This window comes from Camelus dromedarius, chromosome 17 (genome assembly GCF_036321535.1).
Source record: "Camelus dromedarius isolate mCamDro1 chromosome 17, mCamDro1.pat, whole genome shotgun sequence".
In the NCBI taxonomy this organism is placed as follows: domain Eukaryota; kingdom Metazoa; phylum Chordata; class Mammalia; order Artiodactyla; family Camelidae; genus Camelus; species Camelus dromedarius.
This window is the reverse complement of record NC_087452.1, coordinates 37,062,366-37,084,553: the sequence shown is the minus strand read 5'-3', so window position 1 is coordinate 37,084,553 and position 22,188 is coordinate 37,062,366. Positions and strand designations below refer to the sequence as shown.

The window sequence follows — 22,188 nt, the reverse complement described above, 5'->3', positions numbered from 1 at the left end:
TACAGTCTCCGTCTCAACCACTCAACTCTGCTGTTGTAACGTGACAGCAGCACAGAATTCCTACACGAATGGGCTTGGCTGTAATCCAGTAGAATGGTTTACAGAAACAGGTGGCCCACGGGCCTAACTTTGCCGACCCTGTTCTAGAGAATGCCTGTTGTAGAAGCTATCAGCTAGTTGTTCTTAGCTGCGTACAGAGTAAGTCTTTCTGAGTTTGGAGGGCAGGAGGACCACAGCTGAGCCAGCTGTACCTGTAGCCCTGAAAACCCATACTTCTTGTTGTGACTTCAGAATCGCAGATTTGGAAAGAGGCAGCTGACTTTGTCTCTTGCTCGGATTTTGTTCATTTTTGTGGGCCTGTTCTGTACAGTGGTATGTCAATTGGACTTTGTGCTTGGGCAGACCTGGATGGAAGCCTAGCTTTGCTCTCCTTTGCTGTGGGACCTCAGATGAGTTGCTTAACTTCTCTGAGTCTCCATTTCCTCATATGTAAAATAGTAATGTTACTAGCTCTGAGGGCAGAATTTTTGGATGATTCACTAAGAGGAAAGAAGCTGTACTGCATATTCCTCTAGGGGGAATAAGGAGTTGAGTCAGTTTAGGAGTCTGTTGGAGGTTGGGGATCACAGCCTTAGGACTGTGGTTGTTACACTCAGGAAGACCTCCGCGTGGATGGCCGTGGCTGTGAGGACTACCGATGTGTCGAAGTGGAAACCGACGTGGTGTCCAACACCAGTGGGTCTGCCAGAGTCAAGCTGGTGAGTGCTGTGGCCACAGTCCATGGCCAGGTGGAGGAACAGATAGGCCCTAGGGAATCAGTTGCGGGCCCTTCTGGGCTTTTGGAGCACAAATTGTCCCAGGGGAAATCTAAGATCCAAGCCAAACTCTTGCAGGGGGTCTACATAGATCTGGAGGACCCATCACTTTCTCAAAGGGCCACTTTCCAAGTCCCAGCACTGCTCCTAAGAGAGTCCCCTGAATGTATGTCCAGGAGAGGAGGGGGTGGTGGGGTGCCTGGCTGCCTGCCCCAAATGAGGACCCTTCTTGCCTGTCTGCAGGGTCACACAGACATCCTAGTGGGAGTGAAAGCGGAAATGGGGACACCGAAGCTGGAGAAACCAAATGAAGGTTACTTGGAGTTCTTTGTTGACTGGTGAGTACTCTGCAGATGTTTATTTTTGTTTTGTTTTGTTTTGTTTTTAAGAAAAACAATTTAAAAATGAAGATTTTTGAATGAACCTCTGGTTTCCTGTTGAGCCCACTTTTATTTTGTAATCATCATCCAGCCAGCCAGCAGCTATTTACTGAGTTCTCATACGTGCCAGGCACTGGGGAATGTGAAAGGAGGTCTTGGCTGGGGTCCTGCCCCATTCTGCTCAACTGGCCCTCCCTGGGCCTCATCTTCCCTGCCTGAAAAAGGAGCGCAGCTGCCAGGCAGCCCCGCACGCAGTGGTTATGAGAGTTAAGAAATGATGGATGTTACAGAGCTTTGAAAAATACCTAATAGAGCTGATGAGGATCATTGGTCTGAAAGGCCCCGCTTCTCTTCCTGCTCTAGCTTTACAGAAAACTCTTCATGACTTGCTTGGCAGAGCAAGGACGAGGGCCAGCCAAGCAGCCTGACAGGCTGGGGCGGGTGGCAGCCAGGTGGGCTGTGTGGGCGCAGGGAAGAGCAAAGACTCGGCAGTCTCCGCGGCCAGCCAGCCCGCCTTGCTGCTGGCTTCCTCCTCTGGCCAGCTGTGTGACCTCAGGCTAATCACTTAATCTCTGTGCCTAAAGTTCTTTATTGAAAAACTGGAGATAATAATACTGTTGTGATGAGGAGGAAACGAAGTAATGAACACAGAGTGAGCATCCGGTGCAATGACTGGCTAAGGGGGCTTTCAAAAGTGTTCTCTCTCTCCATCTTGTTACCTCCCTCTTCTAGGGGTTGGGTCTTTTTATCAGGTTGCTGGCCCAGTCTCATCTTCTGCCTGTAACTCCCCTTCTGGGTAGGTGGTGACAGCAGACTTTGAGGTGGGTAAGGATCTCTGTCCGCTCATTCTAGGTGCAGGTATATAATATTGATACTGTACTGGGGGGGCCCCAAGACCACCCCTACATTCGGAGATTTGCTGAAAGAAGTCAGAACTTAGCATATAGTTGTACTCACAGCTATGATTTGTTACAACAACAGAAATGCAGCAACACGTGTGTGATGATTCTGCCCAAGAAAAGACTGTCCATTAGAGATGCAGCACCCGAGGATTTTACTGGGGCTGGTCACGTAGGCACCCTCTGCTTTGCACATACCAAAGTTCCAGGCTCCTGGAGGGAAGGCTGGTATTCAACATAAACCATATTGTTTACACAGGCGAGGCACAGCGGACATAGGTTACTGTTCACTGGGTACTCTGAGAGCCAAGGGCCCAGATGCCAGCTGAGGGCCAACCTCGCAAGCAGGCCTTGCGCCTGTGATGTCAGCCCCTTTCTGCAGAGATGCTAACCCACGTTTGCATAGTGAGTTACAGTCTTTGGTCTTTACTTCCAAACACAGAAGTTGATCCTCATAACACTCCTGTGAGAGGGATCTCACATGGGGTTCAAAGTGACTTTCCTGGGATCACATGACTAGTAATGCCAGCTCAGGTCTATCCAGCTCCTAATCTTTGCTCTTTCTACTTCATGCAGCCTGCAGAAGCCAGCTTTAGGGGGATATTGTGCTTGGAGTTTCCAGAATGTGTCTGTGTTCGTCTTTCAGGTCATTTTTCCTTCCAGCTCATTCCTTCCCCCTGCCCTGGGCCCCCAGCATTCTCTTCTTGGTTCTGCCCAGCTGCCCTCACCAGTCTGAGTTGTGCGGTGGAACTGGTCCTCCTTTAAGTTGCTGTGCATGATGATGACCTTGTTCAGGCCTCCACCTTATCCTTTCCTTTGCTCTTGGAGGAAGAAAAAATGCCTCTCCTGCCTTGATCTGCCTGATTCAGTGCAGTAAACAGTCACTGAGGAGCAGACACCATGTGTTAGGGGCTATAATTTGCTTTCCTTTTCTTCCTCTTCATTATCTTCTGCCTCATTCATCTTAAGCTGACCACATGCAGTCAGCCCAACCACACCAAAGACAGGGTGTTGCACTCAGATGCTTGGTATGAAGGACACATTTCATTGTGGCTCTGTGTCTGAACATGACTCCAGGTTAGCCTGCTGCTCTTGTCCCTTCCTTGTCCCAGCTGGGACCCTCTTGGGTGGCTCTAGGGTGGAAGGAGGCTTTGAGCTGCCTCTTCCCAAGATCTGGCTTCTCGGAGTAAGCCTCTCTCTCCTGGCTTAGAGTGGCTGCCTGCTGGTCTCTTTTCCCCTTGGTAAGTCTCAGGAGAACCCCACCAGGCCCGGAAGCTCCATTCCCCAGGGGTTCTCCTGATCTGTTTCTCAAGGTGGCACGCTTCAGTATCTATAAGTGGCTCAGTGTGATCAGCCCAGTGGGTAGAATGACCATGAGAGTCACAGAACCCCGTTTTCCTGCAGAGAAAAGAGAAGGTACCAAGCACCACTGGCTGTCACCTTTATCAGAACCTCACTTGCATCTTCAAGGATTAACTCTTAATTGCATAAAACAAATAAACCCCTTTATTCCAATCCAGTGGATGGGGATGGCTTCTGGGCACCTGCGGCTATGCCCAGCAGTAAGGTCTGCCCCCAGTGCCACCCAGGCCCCAGGCGTGGGGCCTCTGCTCGAGAGCTCAAGGCACTCACCCATCTGCAGGCTGAAACTGAGTTGTTACCCAGTGGGAGGAAAACTGCAGTGGGTTGGGGTGGGGGGTTCCCTCCTGCCAGTCTGAGCCCAGCAAGACTTTACTACTTACCAGCAACTTCCATGTTTTAATTATTTAAATTATCAGTGGTAGAGAGGTCCCAGAAAATGAGCTGCTTTTCTGCTAACTCCTACTTCCATGTGTCTACTTGGAATAATATATAGAGCTTGGGGTAGACACTGCTTCCCACCCCCATGATTTTCCCTGAGTCTTGGAAATGGTTTCCTTAGGAAAGGGTACCAGCATCTTGGACCCTGAGCCCTGTACCAGTGGAGAAGGGAAGCCCTGGGGTGTGCGAGCTCCGCTCCAGAGATGCCTGGCAGCACTTTCACTAAGCTGGAAACAGACTCGGACTTTCTAATTCCTGTCTCACGTCTTTGGTTTGTTAGTGGTAGCCTGAGAATAGGCCATTTTAGATAAGAACTTTGAAACTTTGGGGGAAGAGTTTCCATCTAAAACCCTGAAGAATTTAAGAATTTAATGAGCTGGTGTGTCCCTCTGGTTACCACCAGGTGGCAGTCCATCAAGTCACTTCTGGGCTCTGGCCACCATGTTGATGGGTTTAGGAACTGTGGTTTGGTCTCAGTCTTCGGTTTTTAACTGGGGGAGTTGAGGAGAACATATTCCATTCACAGACATTTCACTGTGCCCAGCACTTGTCACTTCCCTCTGGGATCTTTACTTTTCAAAGTGATCACTTGTTTTTTTCACTGATGTTGAACCAGAAGCTTCAAGCCCTGAATTGGTGGGTGGAGCCACTTGATCTCTGTTTCTTACCTGCTTTGTGCTGCTTGAAGGGGGCACTGTTCTCAGCTGAAGGGCTGAGGGTGGGGGCAAAGCAGAGAGGCATCCTGCCGAAGTCATCTGACAGTCTCCAGAGCTGATGAGATAACTCTCCCAGAAACTTCAAACAAGGGCTTACAATGAAATGTTCAGAAGGTGCCACTGTTCCCATACCCATTTATACGGGGGCTTCTGCACACTCAGAGATGAGCACGTGTGCCCCCAGAGGAACTGGGACCTGCCTTGGAGCTAGATGACCAGAGGAGTAAGGCCTGGAGTCATCCTTGCCCCATGTACCCCACTAAATCGCTTTTTCTACCAGGGGCCTAGCCTGACCTGGCTAAGACTTCACAGATTTACAGGTGAGACTGATTGCAAGGGAAACAACTGGGCCTAGTGTCAGAAGTCCCGTTCCAGGTAGACATGGCCTTGATCTCAGCCTACTCCAGTTAAACCAGCGATGTGCCAAGCAGGAGAGCAGAGTGGAAGTGATGAGTCAGGACATGTGGAGAACTGGGAGGGGCAGCGTTCCCAGGATGTTTATTAGTTTATCCAGCTCAGTAAGTGATTTCCTAACACCCCTGGAAGATAGGCTGGGTCATACTTTACGAAAGATCTGAACTGGTTTTGGTAATTGTAAATTAGAAAGCATTTGTATTATGCCAAAAATAACCCCCAAAAAGCAAACAAACAAACAAAAAAACCACCCAAGTGTTTACTCCCCTCCTGAAAGAATATATTGTGATGCTTGTGAACAGAGGCTAGGACCACCAGCCTGTCTTCCCCCCTTTTTAAACTCTGTACTTAATAGAGAAGATTTTATTTAGGACTCCCTTGGTCTGCATTCCTTGACTCTGACATCTGTGGTCTAGTAGTAGGTCCTAACACCAGAACACCCATTCATTACCTGAGGCATAAGACAGGCCCAAGGAGCGCTACCCTGGCTGGTGTCAGGCTACCAGCCAAGTGTGCCAAAGGACAAGCTCGGGGTGAATCCAACAAAGCCTAGCAGATAAGGGCTGGGCTGCTGGCATTAGAATCTTAGCTCCCTGTCACTAGTTTGGACAAATTACGTAACCTTTCTGTGACTCAGTTTCATTTTCTCTAAAACGCAGCGCTCGACTGTTACCTACCTCATGGAATTATGAGAACTAAATGAGTTAATACACCTGAAGTGCTATAGGTGGTATCTAGCATATAGTAAACATTCCAAAAAGCTGTTAAAGTATCCCTCCTTGTAAAATGAGAGTTGGACCATCTGAAGCCTCGCAGCGTCATCCCGTAGGTCAGATCCGACCTGCGAGATTTTCATTTCACTAATGGAGTTTGTTTGTTTGTTTTTTATTTTAAGCAAATTAAAATGCCTTTAGACAGGGCTGGAAGGTTTGCCACAGTCTCCATCACTCCCTATTAATTACATGTATGTAGCCCATGGTTGAGATACATGTGGTTGCCTGGCTGGCCTCTGCAGGCATTTGGTTTTTGTCCTCTAGGGATGGTCTCTGAGGCCCTGTCCAGCTCTATCAGGAAGTGTCCTGTGCTATAAGCACCCCTAGCGATTAGGTGGAACCCTCATTTCTCTGCTCCAGCCCTTCTCTTCATCCTTCATACCCAAAGCACTACACCCCATCCCCCCTAGGAATTTCCTTCCATTTTCCCAGCCTCCTCCCCAGAGTCACTCCATGGCCAGGGCACCATCCACAGACATAGGAGCTTTCCATGGTCTTATGAGCCTCTAAACCTTCCTTTCTGCCTGGCTACCAGCTATGCTGAAAGAGTTAACACATGTTTTAAAAAAAGAAAAAAAACTTTTAAAATGGAGGAAATTTCCACTTTAAATCAGCCTAGTGTTGAAAAACAAAAAAGAACAATGGGGCGTGGTTTTGCAGGTAGATTAATTTAGCCAGTTGGACCTGGGGAGTTCTTAAGCCATCCCTTAGGGCTGTACAAGAGCTAACGCATCAGTCCCCAGTAATTAGTCTCACCCAGGAGGATGGGGCCCACTATAATCAGGAAAAGGTAAACATTTTAAGCATAAGCATCTCTGCCTGGATTTGTCTACACAGAGATCTATATAGATGTATTTTTAAACACTTAAAAGCTGGAACTTAATGTTGATTGCTTAGTGTTTAAATCAGAAACAGGTTGTGTTTTGCTAGCTGTGCAAAATAATGAAGTTGGTCTCTAGTGACTTGGTTATTTTCCCATAAATGAGCTTCTTTTCATGGCTCAGTGCCCGAGTCTCGCAGAGGCAATGAGGGAACAGAGAGGTTGCTAAGGCAGGAATGAAATTGCTCTTGGGGATTTTAAGCTGGGGCTCTGCTGGCTCATAGTGGTAAGGGAAGACTGTATGATTAGAGAAGCAGAGTTATTATACACCAATACACTCTGATTATTTTAGGATTCCTTCTCAGATCTGTATTAGAATGGACCAGACAAAAGGGACACTTAAATATGCTGGGTGAAGTTTCTGTCAGCACTGCGCAAAGCAGAGTGGGCACAGCCTTGAGCCTTCACACAGGTTTTGCTTTGGCTGGAATCCCCCTGCCCGTCTATGGCCTGACCAGCTTCTGCTCATCTTCAGGCTTGAGGTCTCCTATAACCCTCAACACTGACTAACATCCCCCTACTCCTCCTGTTTGCTCCCTATCATGGAACTCCCCCGCCCTGCTTCACTGGAATTTCTGGCTTAGGGTCTGCATCCGTCTTGCTCAGTCTCAAGGTCTCCAGGGCCTAGCGTAGAGCTGGGTGCCCTCCAGATGGATAAGAGGGTGGACAGATGGGTGGGGACCAGAAAGCTTCAGTAAGTGATTTTGTAGAGACCGTACTGAAACAGTTGTTTGTCTTTCTGGGCGTTATTCATTAAAGTAAAATGAAGGCTGGAGTGTTTACATATCTTACTAATGTATTAAGGGTTTGTTTTTGTTAAGGCAAAACCCTCAAAAATTTCCTGTTAAACATGTTGAGTGGTGCTTAGGGTGGCCAGTGTGGATGCTTGTTCATTCTTTGTTGAGGTAATCGGGCATCAAATTCAAGAGGCTAAAACGGGAAAGGTTTTCTCTTGAAAAATAATGAAGTAAAAGAGATAACCTAGTATCTAATCGGACAGTGGTTTTCTTATTTCATTTTCCTGCTTCTCAGTACAGTGATCATCTAAAGTTTGTGACATAACTCTGGCATACTCTGATACTTATCTTCTAAATCATTCCAGGAAACTTACTGTACCAACATTGTGGTTTTTGTTTGGAGAGTATCACAGTCCATTTTCAGGCTGTGAAATCTAGGGACAATGTATTATAATGTAACCCCTCCGTAGGCCAGACTGACTCTCTAGGCCTCCTGGCTTCCTGGGCCTGCCAGAGGAGACACTTTATTATACTCTCCAGATACACTGTTTCTGGCCGAGGTTCACTTGACCAATGCTCCTGTTTCTCTCTGGGTAAGGATGGCTTCTGTTAGAAGTCAGTGGGAACTCCTATCACACACACTGACGCATGCAGGGCACAGTGGCGATGTGTCTGGAGGCTGGGAAGGTGGCAGATGCCACCCTTTCCTCCTTTCAGTGACTTTCCTCATAGCGCTGGTTCTTCCAACATCCCACAAGGAAACTGGAACAAAGTCTGCCCCTTTGCCCTTTGCCTTTGCAAAGACTCACCCCTTTTCCTTTGCCCTTCCATACAGTTCAGCCAATGCTACCCCTGAATTTGAAGGTCGAGGAGGTGATGACCTTGGCACAGAGATTGCTAACACCCTCTACCGCATATTTAACAATAAGAGCAGCGTCGACCTGAAGTCCCTGTGCATCAGCCCCCGGGAGCACTGCTGGATTCTCTATGTGGACGTGCTGGTAAGTATCGCATTGCTGTACTTACTTGGCCACACTCCACCTTTGTTGGAGGCCAGTTGGCCTACTTTCCCCTCAGTGCTTTTTCCCTCTTCAAGTGGATACTTTCAGTTTCCAGGGTGAGGCTGTTGGGATAAGATTGGTCTCCTGTAATAATTTTTAAAATTAAATACAACATGTGTAGTAGCACACGTATAATACCATCCTACAGTAAAGTTACAGTCATATCATTGTCGCACCTAAAATTATCCACAGAGGTTGTCAGGAAGAAGAAAACAAGAGGTGCTCTCTAGATGGTGCTAGACAGAGTTGATGGGCAGAGATGAGACAAGCCGGCATATTCTGCATGGAAAGGTGATGGGCTCTTTATATGCATTTTCATTGAACCTTTACAAATGTTTTGCAAGTAGGCACTTTATAAGTGCCATTTATAAGTGAGGCAACTAAGACACAGAGAGGTAAAGTAACTGGCCCAGGAGGTCTCAGTTTGTGACTTGGCCTCAAAGCCAAGTCTGTTTAATGCCCATGCTGGCTCTTGACCTCACCAAGCCATCCTCCCTTGAAAACAGCCTGCAGCCCACCTTGTCTGAGTCCCTCATTTCGCCAGTAAGAACCCTGCCTCCTCCCTCCAGATTCTGCACCTGCAGGAGTCTTCCTAGTGTAGCCCTCCATTTCCTTCCCGCTGCTTGCCTCCCAAGTACTCGTCTGCCCAGTCTTTGGGACTTGACAGTAACTTCTCTCATAGCTATAATTAATTTGGCCAGTTGCTTGCTCGGGTACAGGCTCTCGTTGGACCTGCTTTATTCCTTTTCATTTAATTTTATGAACCCTGAGATAAGTGGCTACGTCTTCCATTTCATATCGAGGGCACGGGGCTAAGCCATTGACCAAATGGATTCTTTAATGAATCTGAAGATAAAGCCAATCTTGTGGGCTGATAGTGAACTTCGTGACAAGGAACAGTTCGGCTATCTCTAATTGTTGGCCCTGCATGAAACAGGGCAGGGTTTTCTGGATACTTTTAAATTACTTTGATGATGGATGGAGCACGGCTGGCCAAAAGACAGCAGTGGTTACCAGCGTCCAGCAGGTTAGGGCTGTTCTGAATGCTGGCACTAATGGGTAAAAATAATGAAATTACAAGTCCATTTGCTTTTTCTCATCTCTGATAAGCAGGATGCACCTTGTAATATAATTCCTACAACCAAGGTAGTTTTGTAGGTCCTGGTTTTGAAGAGGTGGGAACTGGCAGCCTACAGTCATTACCAATAGGAGACAGGCTTCACAGCTGCCCACGGAGGTGCAGACCTGCATGCCTGTGCTTTGGTAGGAGGCTGGCTCAGTGAGGGGTCTGGTCCACTTTTGATTCAGTCAAGAAGCCTGTTCTTTCAGTGAAAGCTTTAGCAAAACTCGTGAACATCATAGGGGCGTCATTTCAGCTTAGAACCAGCAGCCTCTTTCGTGAGCGGGGATGTACGGTGAGCAGGAGTGTGTCAGGGTCACCCGCAAACCTGTCTTTTTAAGACTTTTTACATTAGGATTTCTTCCTTAAAAATTGTTTTAAATATTTTATTTATTTTGGAAGAAGATATGAGCTTTTGAAATGTCATCCTCAGAAAAGTTTTTATGAATTAGGAAAGCATTTTAAAAATTATATTATTAACGAGGTAGATGACTCTTTGTCAATCACAAATTCACACCCGTGGAGCGGTGGTTCTTTCCATGAGAGCAAATGTTTGCTTTCAGCCTTGATGGGAATGTGCTTCATGCATGTGAGATGGGGGATAGGCTTTTGTTTGGAGACTAAGTTTTTGTCCTACATCTAAAAATGTACTGAATACACCGAGTCCATGTTTGGAGTAAGATGGTGGAAATCCAGTCTTGTCGCTGGGATTGTGAAAATTGAATCTCCTGTGATTTCTTTTTACCAACTGGTCTGAAAAGTCCTCAGGCAGAGCCCATTTTTCAAACAGGTCTTCCCTGGGCAGCCTTCTATGTTTTCACTTTACTGCAGACACAAGTACTTGAACCCTAGTACATTCAGGTGAGCCAATTTCCAGTACTGTTTTTCTCCCCAGTTGTGTTATTAAAGTAGAAATTTCACTTCATAGAAACTTCACTCTTCTTTGCTCTTCATAGTTCTTTAATGGCATTGTTTTTATCCCAAAGTGGGATAACTGTTAGGAATCAGTCGTACAGACAGCATGGGGAGGTGCGTTTGTGACCAAATGTGTCTTCCTTCCCCTTCTCCTGCTCTGCTCCTTCCCCACCTCTGTTACAGGAGCGATCTTTTCCCTGCTGAGGGTGGACACCTACGACCTGCTGTGGGATCACAGTCCAGTCTCTCTGTAACACTAGATGCCCCACACCCTCTGCTCTCCTGTCAGCTCGCCTGGGCTTGTTCAGACAGCCCAGTCAGGCCGCTTTGGGTCTCTGCATCACCCCCTCGACTCTCCCCCTGCCTGTCAGCTGTGCCACTGTGTTTAGCAGAAAGATTCTTGCTAGGCTGGGCCTGCTTGGCAGCGGAGAGGAGGTCTGTGAGCACCACTTATGTGCTGGGGATGGTAAGGGTGTGGGGTCATTTAGTTCTCACAGCCACCCTGTAGGAAAGTGTGGCTTTGCTTCACTGAGAGGGAAACCAAAGCTCAGAGGACACATAGCCAGCAACTAGCAGAGAAGACTGTCAGACCCCTGCTGCTCGGCGCGTGGTGCCCCATGAGGAGCCGGGGCAGGCGGGCGAGGACTGCAGTGGGCGTGCTCTTGCACCCTGCGGAGGCGGGCAGGCTGATCGATGCCTGCCCTTCAAGGGGGCCCCCTCAGCAGTTACTCGGTGCTCAGCCTTCTGCCCTCTCGATTTCATCTCCTGGTGATGAGCTAGAGTGTTGAAAATCAAAGTTTGTGCACAGGACGTGGTGCAGGACAGTAGAAAGAACACTGACTGGGAGTCAGGCCGCTTTGTTGTAAGTGGGGGGCTTTGGTATCCCCAACTGTCAGGGAAGGGTTGGCCGAGGTGGTCTCCGGGTCCTCGCCAGCTCAAAGGCTTCACAGCTGCTAGAGCAGACACCAGCATTTATCTAGCACTTTCTCTGCATGAGGCAGATGCTGTGGGCAGCAGAGTGTAAAACAGCGGTCTTCAGCCCTGGCTGGCCATCAGGACCACCGCTGGCCTGGAGTAAACTGCAGTTTCCAGGGCCTCCCCCTGCATGTTTGATTAGCTTCCCGGGCAACTCGGATGCACAGCCAGGGTTAGGGACCTGGGCTGTCAGCAGTGAAGATGCAGGATGGGCAGCCCCACACTGACAGTCTGCGAGGACAACAGTGGGAAAATGAAAGAGGAGATGAACGTTTATTTATAAACATGTGGTTAATGCTTACGAGGTTAGGTACCACCCGTGGTCATGCAGTTAACCGGCGCAGACAGGAATCAAACCAGATGGTCCGGTCAGGAGTCCAGCTGGAACTCAGTGCCATGTGGCAGCCTGTATCTGAACCAGGGGACAGGAGAGCTAGTCCAGCTGCTAGACAAACATGCTGCTGTTACAAGGCCAGTAGGATCGCATTCTAATAAGCAGTGATTATAGAAGGCTGTAGGAAAGACGGCGTCTGCACTGGAAGTTTGCCTGGAAAGCTTAAACGTGGGAACTGAGTTTGCACCGGGTGTGAATGAGGTGCGTGAGTGAGACGTGCCAGGTATGATTGTTGATTCTTAGTAGTTTGGAAGGCCAAGGCTTAGGGCCTGCCTTTCTTCCAGAAATAATCACCAGGCTCCTCCTTCCCGGCAGCCCTTCTGCTGCGCTCAGAAGATACAGGAACGAGCAAAGCCAACAGGGTCCAGCCTCAGGAGTTTAACAGTTCAGATGAAGAAGAGACAGACTCTAAACAAACACACAAAGAAACATATGACTTTTCCTTCTCCATGTGACTTCGTCTCCTCTTTTCCTGCTGGCTTTATTCCATAACCTCAGGCCAAGGCTTCTTTAAAATAAGGAAGAAGGACGTGTTGCCTTCCACTTAATAATGACTCTGACCTCCCCTGCTGGATGAGCACACATAAATGCAGTCAACACTTTTGCTCATGGGTGAAAACGTGTGACGGACCTTAGTTTTATTATGCTTAATGTAGTACATGGAGTTTGAGCATCAGAGGTGCACTGGTAACCACATGCAGTAGTAACGACACTGAGCAACATGACCCGCGGCATCAGTGCTTGTCTGGAGGCCAAGCATATGTCACAAAGATGAGAGTAACACTTGCAGTGCAGCTGGTGGTTATCTGGGGCAAAATATGGGTGATCAGCTCCCCCTGCAGCACAGGCCCAACTGGCTGAGGGGCTTCACTGCAGGCTGAGGCTTCTGAGCAATGGTACCACGTCAGGGCAACTGTGACCTCGCACACATGGCCCCTGTAAGCACAGCCCTGGCGAGGCAGTGCCTGCAGTTAGAGTGATGACACCGTGCGTGTCAGTGGGCCCATGAGCAGCCACGAGTTCTTGTCTTTATTTTATAAACACTTGATCAGCATTTCTTAGGAACTGGTGTCCTTTCATTGGGATAATAATTAAAGTAAGAAATGACGCTTGCGCTTTCTTCCTCCCTCACTCCCCCTCTCCCTTAGCTGCTGGAATGTGGTGGAAATTTGTTTGATGCCATCTCCATTGCGGTGAAGGCTGCCCTCTTCAATACAAGGTAGGTCCTCCTGGAAACAGCCCCATGAGACCGCGGAGAACCTGAGCAGACACTTGTGATGGAACACAACACTGAGGGCATTTCCACAGAAGCTCATAGACGAGAACAGGGGGCTTCAGCATTGAGAATGGTGCTATTTAATGTTAAGCTCCAGAAAACAGATTTTATAACTAAATAGATGCATATATTTCTGTGTTTACTTTTTGTTTTATTATTTTCATAAGTAAACATGTACAATGTAGAAAAATATTAGAGAACTACAGAGCAGCAAAAAGAGTAGAAACAGTACAAGATCCACTGTCTAAATACTGTTGCTAGAAGAAGCTCCACGGGGGCAGGGGCTTTGCCTGCTTTGCACTCTGGTGTCTCCCAGCGCCGTGAACACAGCCTGACGTATTCCTCGTCGGGAACTGTATGCAAGTCGGACTCGTATACCAGTAGTAGGTGCTCACATATTTCTTGGTTGGACACGTGAATGTTCTAGAAGCAGGTAGCAGCCTGCTGTTCAGTGAGTTAGGAGCAGGAAATGGTGGTGGTTCAGCCTCGCACACAGCTATGCAGCTCGGGACGTGGCCCTGAGCTTCTCTGCAGTTGACGTTTCCTCTGACCGTTTGATGATACAGCTCTTTTCCTCTCTATGCACAAGGCTCTTTGGGGGAAAGTTCGCAGCATTTGAAAATAAGTATGTGGAGGGGAGTGTTCAGTCTGTGAGAGAACTTACATTATGGTAACGGGGGGTCCTGGGGTATTTGAAAATAAGGATTAGAAACTCCTGGGGATATAGCCTAGGGGAGTAACTGGGTAAGTGAGCAAAGATGTTATTCGAAGATGCTCATCACAGCTTCTTTGTAATGGTGAGAAGTTGAAAACAACATGAATGTCCCAACATAGGGGACTGAAATCTACACAGCAGCATATGACTATGTCTGTATGTATGCCTGTCCCCAAATGGTCATTGTGATTATTTTCCAGTGCTCATATTATGGGCGATTTAAAATTTATCTGCATCTTAGAATTTTTTGCTGGTGAATTTAGACTACCTGCATAATTTAAAACAAAAACAGAATTAAATAAAGGTAGGTCAGAAATTGCAGGATGGAATATTTGTTGAGAAGGAAAGCTGAAGAGTCCCACCCTTAGCTGTGCCACTAGACCCCTGGCTGAGACTAGTTGAGGGTAGGCCTGGCACCATGGCCACTGTGAGGGCTCGAGTACCAGATGCCAGTAGCTGCAGCCTGGGCTTGGGCTCTGCTGGAGAAGAAAGGAAGTTGCCATCTGTTGTCCCTCAAGCCTCAGAACTTACTCCCCATCTGCTAGCTGGTTTCCATGGGCACCAGGGCAAAAAGAAAGAGTAGAGCCAGATGAGGCTTTTGGCTGTAGGGGAGGTGTTGGGCAAACTGTACACCAGGATGGTCACACCCAGCTGCTCGGGTTGGGGAGGACACCTGTCATGTGCACAGCCATCAGTCTCGTGCCCAGAGCAAGAACAGCCCTGCAGGCAGCAAGGAACGGAGACCCTGCAAGGCACTGGGACCCCTTAGTGTGTGGAGAGACCTTCTGTACAGTCAGGGCCCTCTGGAAGGGTTAAGGCCATTCTCTAGACAGTATTTGCTAGCCCTTCTACTGAACCACGATGTAGCCAGAGGGGTGGGAAGGAGTGTGTGTGTGCACACGCGCGTGCACACAGGTGCTTATTTTTTACCATACCACAATTCAAACTGGCTACCTGACTTGTTCAAATAGGATATTACTTAGTGCTTAGACCCAGGGGACCCCTGACATGGAGACGTCTCCTGGGGCAGACCCTAGCAGGACTCCTTGGTTCTTGTGGACATTCTCTGGCTGAAACTCCTCTGCACTGACACTGGCTTGTGTAGGGATGGCCAGCAGGGGTGAATCATAGCCAGCTTTTGTTAGAGGCACAGGGAAATGCACCAACACTGTATTATAGTAGCTGGGTGGACCACCTCTTCCTTCCTGGCTCCTCCACCCCACAGTGGAGTGAATAGACTTTATGGCTTAAGTATATTTCCAGCACCCAGCTCAAGAAACAGAACGTTGCCAGCCCCCAAGAAGCCCTCTCATCCTATACCCCCATGCAGTCACTGCACCCACTGAGGATAACCACAGCCCTTGGTTTGTGCTTGACGTAAATGGAATCACGCAGTGCTTTCTCTCTCATGTCTGCCTATCCGCTGAGCATTAGGTTTTGTGGCATCTGTGTTGTGACCAGGAGTCATAGTTTGCTTTTTGCTGAATCGTGTTCCACTGTATGAATATGCCACAGTTCATTTATCCATTCTTCTGTTGATGAACAGCTGGGTAGTTTCCAGTTTTGAGCTGTTGCAAATAATGTCAGTCGATTCTGCAAAACAGTTTTCCAAAGTGCTTTGACCAAATGGTCAAATGTATAGAGTCTGGGTTGCTCCACTTTTTTGCCAACCTTTGGATTTTTTTGTCTTTTTAATACTAGCCATTCTGATGGGTATGTCCTGGTATCATATTGTAGTTTTACTTTGCACTTCCCTGATGGACATTTAACTTGCGTACTTTTCTGTGTGTTTACTGGCTATGTGAATAGCCTCTTCTGCGAAGCTCCTGTTTAAGTCTTTTGCCCATTTTTCTGTTGGGTCGTCTGTCTTTATGTTTGGTAGGAATTCTTCATGTAATATGTCGGTTTATACACACACACTCATAGAAATATTTTCTCCACTCTGAATTATTTTTTGGTTTCCAAGTGCCTTTTGACAAACAGAAGTTCATAATCTTAATATATATTATGTTAGACACACACAGAGGCAGACCTTGTTTTACTGCACTTCACTTGATTGTGCTTAGCAGATACTGTGTTTTTTGACAAATTGAAGACTTGCGGCAACGCAGCATAGAGCTAGTCTATCGGTGCCATTTTTCTGACAGCATTTTTCTCACTTCATGTCTCTGAGTCACATTTTGATAATTCTTGCAATATTTCAGACTTTTTCATTATTCCTTTATTTGTTATAGTGACATGTGATCAGTGATCTTTGATGTTAATATTGCAAAAAGATTACAACTTGCAAGAAGGCTCAGATGATGGTTAGCATTTTTAGTAATAGAGTCTTTTTAAATTGAGGTATGAACATTGGTTTTTTTAGACATGCTATTGCACACTTAGTAGACTACGCTATAGTGTAAACATAACTTTTATATGCACTGGGAAACCAGAAATTCATGTGACTTGCTTTATTACAGCAGTCTGGAACCAAACCTGCAGTATCTCCAAGATGTGCCTGTGTGTGTGTGTGTATTCAATTATAATATAATTGAATCTGTTATTTTTCCCCTTTATGATGAGCATTTTATGTCCAGTAAATCTGTCTACTCAGATCATGAAGATGTTCTTAGTTTTTCTTCTAAAAGCTTTATTTTTTTATCTTTCACCTTCACATGTGCAGTCCATTTAGTATGGATTTTTGTGTATAGTGTGAAGTAGGGATTGGGATTCATTTTTAGATATCTGGCTAATTAAGCATGATTTTTAATTTTATTTTTAAAATGTATTTTTATTGAGGTTTTATTCATTTACAATATTATATTAGTTTCAGGTGTACAACATAGTGATTTCAGTATGTTTATATATTATACTCCATTTAAAGTTATTATAAAATACTGGGTATATTCTCTGTGCTGTACAATATATCCTTGCAGCTTATTTATTTCATACGTACTAGTTTGTGCCTCTTAATCCCCTAGCCCTGTCTAGCCTTCTCCTCTGTATCATTTTTTAAAAGGCCTCCTTTCCCCACTGCACTCAGTGTCACCTGTACACTTTTGGCAGGGATCATAGGGAGGACAAGCATGCCTGGTGAGACACAGGGATTCCAACTCAAGAAAAAGAAGTTGTCATCCTTCCTTTCAGTAAATGGGGATTTTAATTATGCTTCTGCTTCCAGGATACCAAGAGTTCATGTTCTGGAGGATGAAGAGGGGTCGAAGGACATTGAACTGTCTGATGACCCTTATGACTGCATCCGGCTCAGCGTAGAGAATGTCCCTTGTATCGTCACCCTGTGTAAGGTATGAGCTTGTATCTCATGGTTTTTGTCTTCCCTGAGGTTCTTCTTCAACCCCAAGGTTACTTAATAGGTTGGGAAGTTATAGTTTCATGACCCATACTGAAGCAGTATTAACCCAAACTCAGTAATTTTCTAATATAGAGACCACTACCATGAGCAGCTCTTTCTTTTCTTTTTAACTGGAAGATACGGAGTCCCAGGGGCACATGAGCAGCTTCACAGTAATAGTAGCCACAGTTGGTTAAGCTCCTCCTGCCTGCCAGGCATTACAGTGAAACATCCTGAATGCATATTACCTTCAGTACTCTCAACTCTATGGTGTCTAGGCTGGCTGAGTGGTAAAAGGGTGGTTGAAAGGCGAACGCTGTCCCCTCTGTGGGCCCTAATGTGCACGTCGATGAAATGAGGGGGTTGGAGCAGGGCCTGGGTCTCTGATGCGTCATGAGGTTTCACATTAGCACCGAGGCCTGTGGAGCCAAACACCCAGCTGATGCTGACATGTGGCTGCCCCGCCCAGGGCTGTGCAGAGGGCCTGTTTTGGCTGAGACTGTCACTGATTACACGAAGGTTTCATTATATAAAAATTGGACAGAGTGGGTCAGGTTTAATTCCACCAGAATCACTTCATGAGCATGGAGTATAGGGAAGCTTTGGGATGACCAGAGGTGCCTGCCCTTGACTCATCCTTGAGCACGTCCCTCAGCACGGGCCCTCTTGATCCATCTGTCTTCAGTGAAACATCCAGGGGGCCTCTGACTTGGTCTCTGAATTGTAATTCTAACCACCTTCCCCCCACGCCCATATTTCCATTTCATGCTTCCATTGCACTGCTTACACAGTGGCCTGTGACAGAATGATTGAACATTACTTCAGATATTTTCCATATGAGCAGAATCTAAAATAAGATCCAGAATGGGTCGTGCAGGTTCCTTGCTGGTGCTGATATTCCCTTCGTGAGGCTCTCAGGGGTGGGGGGGTCTGGGACGTGTGTCACCTGCATGTGTGCACTGCTGCCCTGTCCCTGCAGATTGGCTATCGGCACGTGGTAGATGCTACTCTTCAGGAGGAGGCCTGCTCTTTGGCCAGCTTGCTGGTGGCCGTGACCAGCAAAGGAGTCGTGACATGCATGAGGAAAGTGGGGAAGGGCAGCCTGGACCCAGAGAGCATCTTCGAGATGATGGAGGTGAGACTCTGGTTCCGAGGCCAGGACCTGGCTGGGAGTGCTTGCTGCTTCCTGCCCTCTTGGTCACACTGTGGGAATTCTCCCCATTTACCCACTTCATCCCAGGCTGGGAGTGTGGGGAACAGCTGGTGTCAGCCGGATGTCACTGAGCAAGCCAAGGGTGGTGGCGGTGGTGGTGGGGGCTCTGGGCTGGGAGGTAGTGACCTGCCCGTAACATTCGCTTATCCTCTCCCTCTCTGATCGCCAGGCCCATGTTTCTAAATAAGAATGTCGGACTGATAATGTAAAGAGTCACTTATAACTCCAGAATTCCAAGCCTTTGTGATTTGATGAGGGAGCTGAATTCCTGGCTGTCTGCTTCCTGTCACTTGAAGGGAGTGAGCAGAGGTAGAGCCAGGGGCTGAAGGATGGCCATCTCCCCATTCTTGTGGGTCCGGAAGTGTTTAAAGGGAGACAAATAGGAACGGTGGGAGATCCTCCCGACTGTCTCAGGTGCACGTTCCTCTCAGGGCTCCTCAGCCCGTCTGGCAGCACCATTAGGGCACTTTCCAGCTGCTCCGTACCGACTGGTTACTGACTGACCCGTGTGTCTACCTCACTGGCCTGAAAACCCCTCTGCAGCAGGGACCAGGTCCCGCTCACTCATGTCTTCCCAGACCTTCCTTCCCTCGTGTCCACTTCAACTCTCCAGAAGCTTTTGAGGACTTTGAGACTGATTAACTGACTGACTTGCCAGGAATAGATTGACCAGCCCTGGGAGGTTTTGTTTTAAGTCATCTCTGTGTCACAACACGTGCCCAGAGGTCACTGCTTGACAGCACTAAGGTTGCCGTCTACACTCTTCCTTCCTTCCTTCCTTCCTTCCTTCCTTCCCAGAAACAGTGATTCTCATTGAAGACTCTACGCGCTTGATGTCTTTTTTTTGTCATCTTATTTGAGAGCAAAAATGGGCCATGTATACAGTGTTGAGGACGCAAGCGTGAGCTCTGAAGCCAGACTGCCCAGGCTGCGAATGTGGCCTGGGCCCCAGCTCCCTCATCTGCAGAGAGGGGCTAACAACAGCAGTAGTGTCTGCTGCTGCCGTGTCATGAGGGGTAGGCAGGCCATGTAGTGGGGAAGCACTGACACATCGCAGTTTGCACTGTCAACTCTCACTCTGTCTGATCCACATTAAGCACCCTGAGTTCCAGTGTCTCCAGCTGTGCATGGCATCAGGTGTTCTGAAACCAAAGCTCTTAAAATGCTTTACAAGTTCTACCAAAGGCCTCTCTAGACGAGCGCCTCCCAAATCTTGTTTTAGAGGAGAGTCTGATGAGAATTCCAGGCTCTAAACAACAACAAAAACAATAAATAACAGCTCACATTTGTTGTGTGCTTACTTCACGTCCCACCCTGTTTCTAGTGCTTTAAATGTATCACATCATTTATTCCTCACAAACCTGTGAGGTAACAACTGGTATTACCCTTATTTTTATAGACGAGGAAAATTGAGGCATGTAGACGATCAGTAACTTGCCTACAGGCCTCACAGCTCTTAAATGCTGGTGCTAGGATTCAAACCCAGACTGTGCCCCCAGAGTCCCACTGAGCCATGAGCTATTTTAATAACCTCATGACCCAGGTGGGCTCTGGCTGCCGTGGATGGAGGGAGAACCAGAGCGCTGTCCAGGGAGCTGAGCTTCCTCCTCCCTGGGGCTCGGGGAGTGAGGTCTGCAGGGGGACCACAGCCTCTGGCCCTGTCTCCCCATTTCTCTCGTACGAGGATGCAGCAACCCAGAGATGCTGCTCATGGTAAAGCTGAGAACCTCAGGTTGTCCTGCAGCTCTGCCCCTAACCTCTGCAGTCTCTTTCCTGCAGGTCCAGGTTCAGACCTCTCAAGTCCTGGTGTCCTCTCTGTCTCCTCTCCCCGCCCTCATTTATATGAATAAGCAGTACCTCTATTTGATCAACTTGGACATTTTTTTTTTTTGATGTTAGGATAAAAATCTTTCCAAAGTCACTTTGGACCTTAACCCTGACTTTGCATTTCACAGATTTGCTCACTTCCCCGCCTTTAGACTGAGATCTTCTCTTTATATGAGTTTTCAGTAATACTTGGAGTCTCATCCCGTGTTAGTCAGGGGCCAGGGGAGAAGGCACAGAGCCCTGGGGAGGCGACACCTGTGACAAGGAGGACTAGGGTGAGGGTGAGGCCTGGGTGTGTTTCCCCCTGATGTTGTCGGGATGGAACCAGCGGCACAGGTGAACTGAAACTGCGATGGGAACGTGGAAGACTTGATGAGATGGAGACTTGTAATTGGTTCACTGTGTTCTTAAAATGTTCATGAGCCGAGAGACAGAATACCAGTTGCATAAAGAAAGATTTTTGTTCTGTAGGGTTTTTTGTTTGTTTGTGAGGGCCCCCTCCTGTTACGCTGTGTAGGGGCTAATTAGGAAATCTCTGGGTTGTCCAACCTCTTGATGTGTCTTGATTCCAACATTCTTGCCTTTCACATCTCTGCATGGCAGTGACATCAAAGACCCTATCCAGGACTGACTTTGGTCCCATCTGAGCAGATCTTTGGTGGCAGGTAAATTAAAAATTGCTTGTTAACACAGGTCCTCAGCACCACCTGTTCCTTCATCAGATGGGATTCTCTGGTCTCCCTGTGTCTCCTCACTGCAGTACAGTGAGACTCAGCTGTCAGCAAGTCCAGCTGGTTGACAGTTTAGCTGCTCTTAGTGGCAGCAGCTAATGACCAAGGTGGACTTTGCCACTTCCTGCTTGCTGCCTGAGGGTTGGCATCTTTTTTTTCTTGGAATGGAGGGTCTTCCAGAATGTAACTATTATGTTGTCAGCGTTTGGGGTTTGTTTCTGTATTGATTTGTTTAATGAGATAAAATACCTATAAGGCAGACGGGATGTGTGCCGCTTTAGAATGGCTAGCTGGCAGGAAGGGGAGCCTCTCTTGGTCAGCGTGTGTCTGCCTCACAAGCGGGCCTGGCCCTCTTCTGTCCCTTCTCTGTCCTGCAGACTGGCAAGCGCGTGGGCAAAGTGCTGCACACATCCCTGCAGAGCCTGCTACACAAGGAGGAGAGCCTGGGGCCCAAGAGACAGAAAGTCGGATTCCTGGGCTGATGTGCAGTCAGCCACCAACTGCAGAGTGTTTGTTTCCTACTTTTCCTTTAAGCTGAAGTTTGTATATATTTTCCTTAACTATTATGAATTTAAGGCAACATTTATACAAGCACAATTAAAGTCTATTTTCTGGTCTGGTTTGGTATCGCTAGAGTTCCTCAACTGCAAGCCAAGATGCCATTCGGTGACCCCTCAGAAAGTCTGACCATTGTCTAGTGACAGCTGAGTCCAGAGGTCTGCTCTGACGAGAGGGCTCTGGTAATGGGCCTCCCAAGGGAGACTGGTTTATCTCCTGCTGCAGAAGTTCAGAATAGCAGACACACTAGAATAAGGACCTAGCAGAAAAATGGTTCAAAGGAAATGCTTATGATATGTATATTGTCTACTTCTTCCCCCTATAGAGCTTTCAAAATAATAACTGTATTAAAAAAAAAAATCCACCTTGTATATTTGGGGGCTTCTGGGTTGGGGAGATTGAGGAGGCACTCTGCCCCAGATGCAGACCCAGGGCTTCCGCCTGGCTGGTGAGCCTTCTCCAGTCTGGGGGAGCCCAGTTCTTCCTGCCCTCCAAGAGATCCTGGCCCACCTCCCTAGGCACTTAACATCTACTTTGGTCCTTAGCCAACCTTTCTTATTACTCTTGTTTTGAAATTGCTTTGTGTTTTATAACCACTCCCTGGTGTTTTGTAAGATTTCTATGTTTATGAGCATTAAGAAAGCTGCTTTAGAGA

The 22,188-nt window shown here is 47.5% G+C and overlaps 1 protein-coding gene across 1 annotated transcript in view; it reads left to right on the top strand.

Moving 5' to 3' along the window:
- Positions 1-21,592, top strand: part of EXOSC7 (exosome component 7) — a 30,877-nt gene extending 9,285 nt beyond the window's left edge. Inside the window, exons 2-8 of the mRNA XM_031470149.2 lie at positions 657-758; positions 1,059-1,153; positions 8,250-8,415; positions 13,028-13,098; positions 17,034-17,157; positions 18,184-18,339; positions 21,353-21,592. Coding sequence (XP_031326009.2) covers positions 657-758; positions 1,059-1,153; positions 8,250-8,415; positions 13,028-13,098; positions 17,034-17,157; positions 18,184-18,339; positions 21,353-21,457 — 819 coding nt within the window. The 3' untranslated portion in view covers positions 21,458-21,592. The remainder of the gene's footprint in view (positions 1-656; positions 759-1,058; positions 1,154-8,249; positions 8,416-13,027; positions 13,099-17,033; positions 17,158-18,183; positions 18,340-21,352) is intronic.
- The last annotated feature ends 596 nt before the right edge of the window (positions 21,593-22,188 follow it).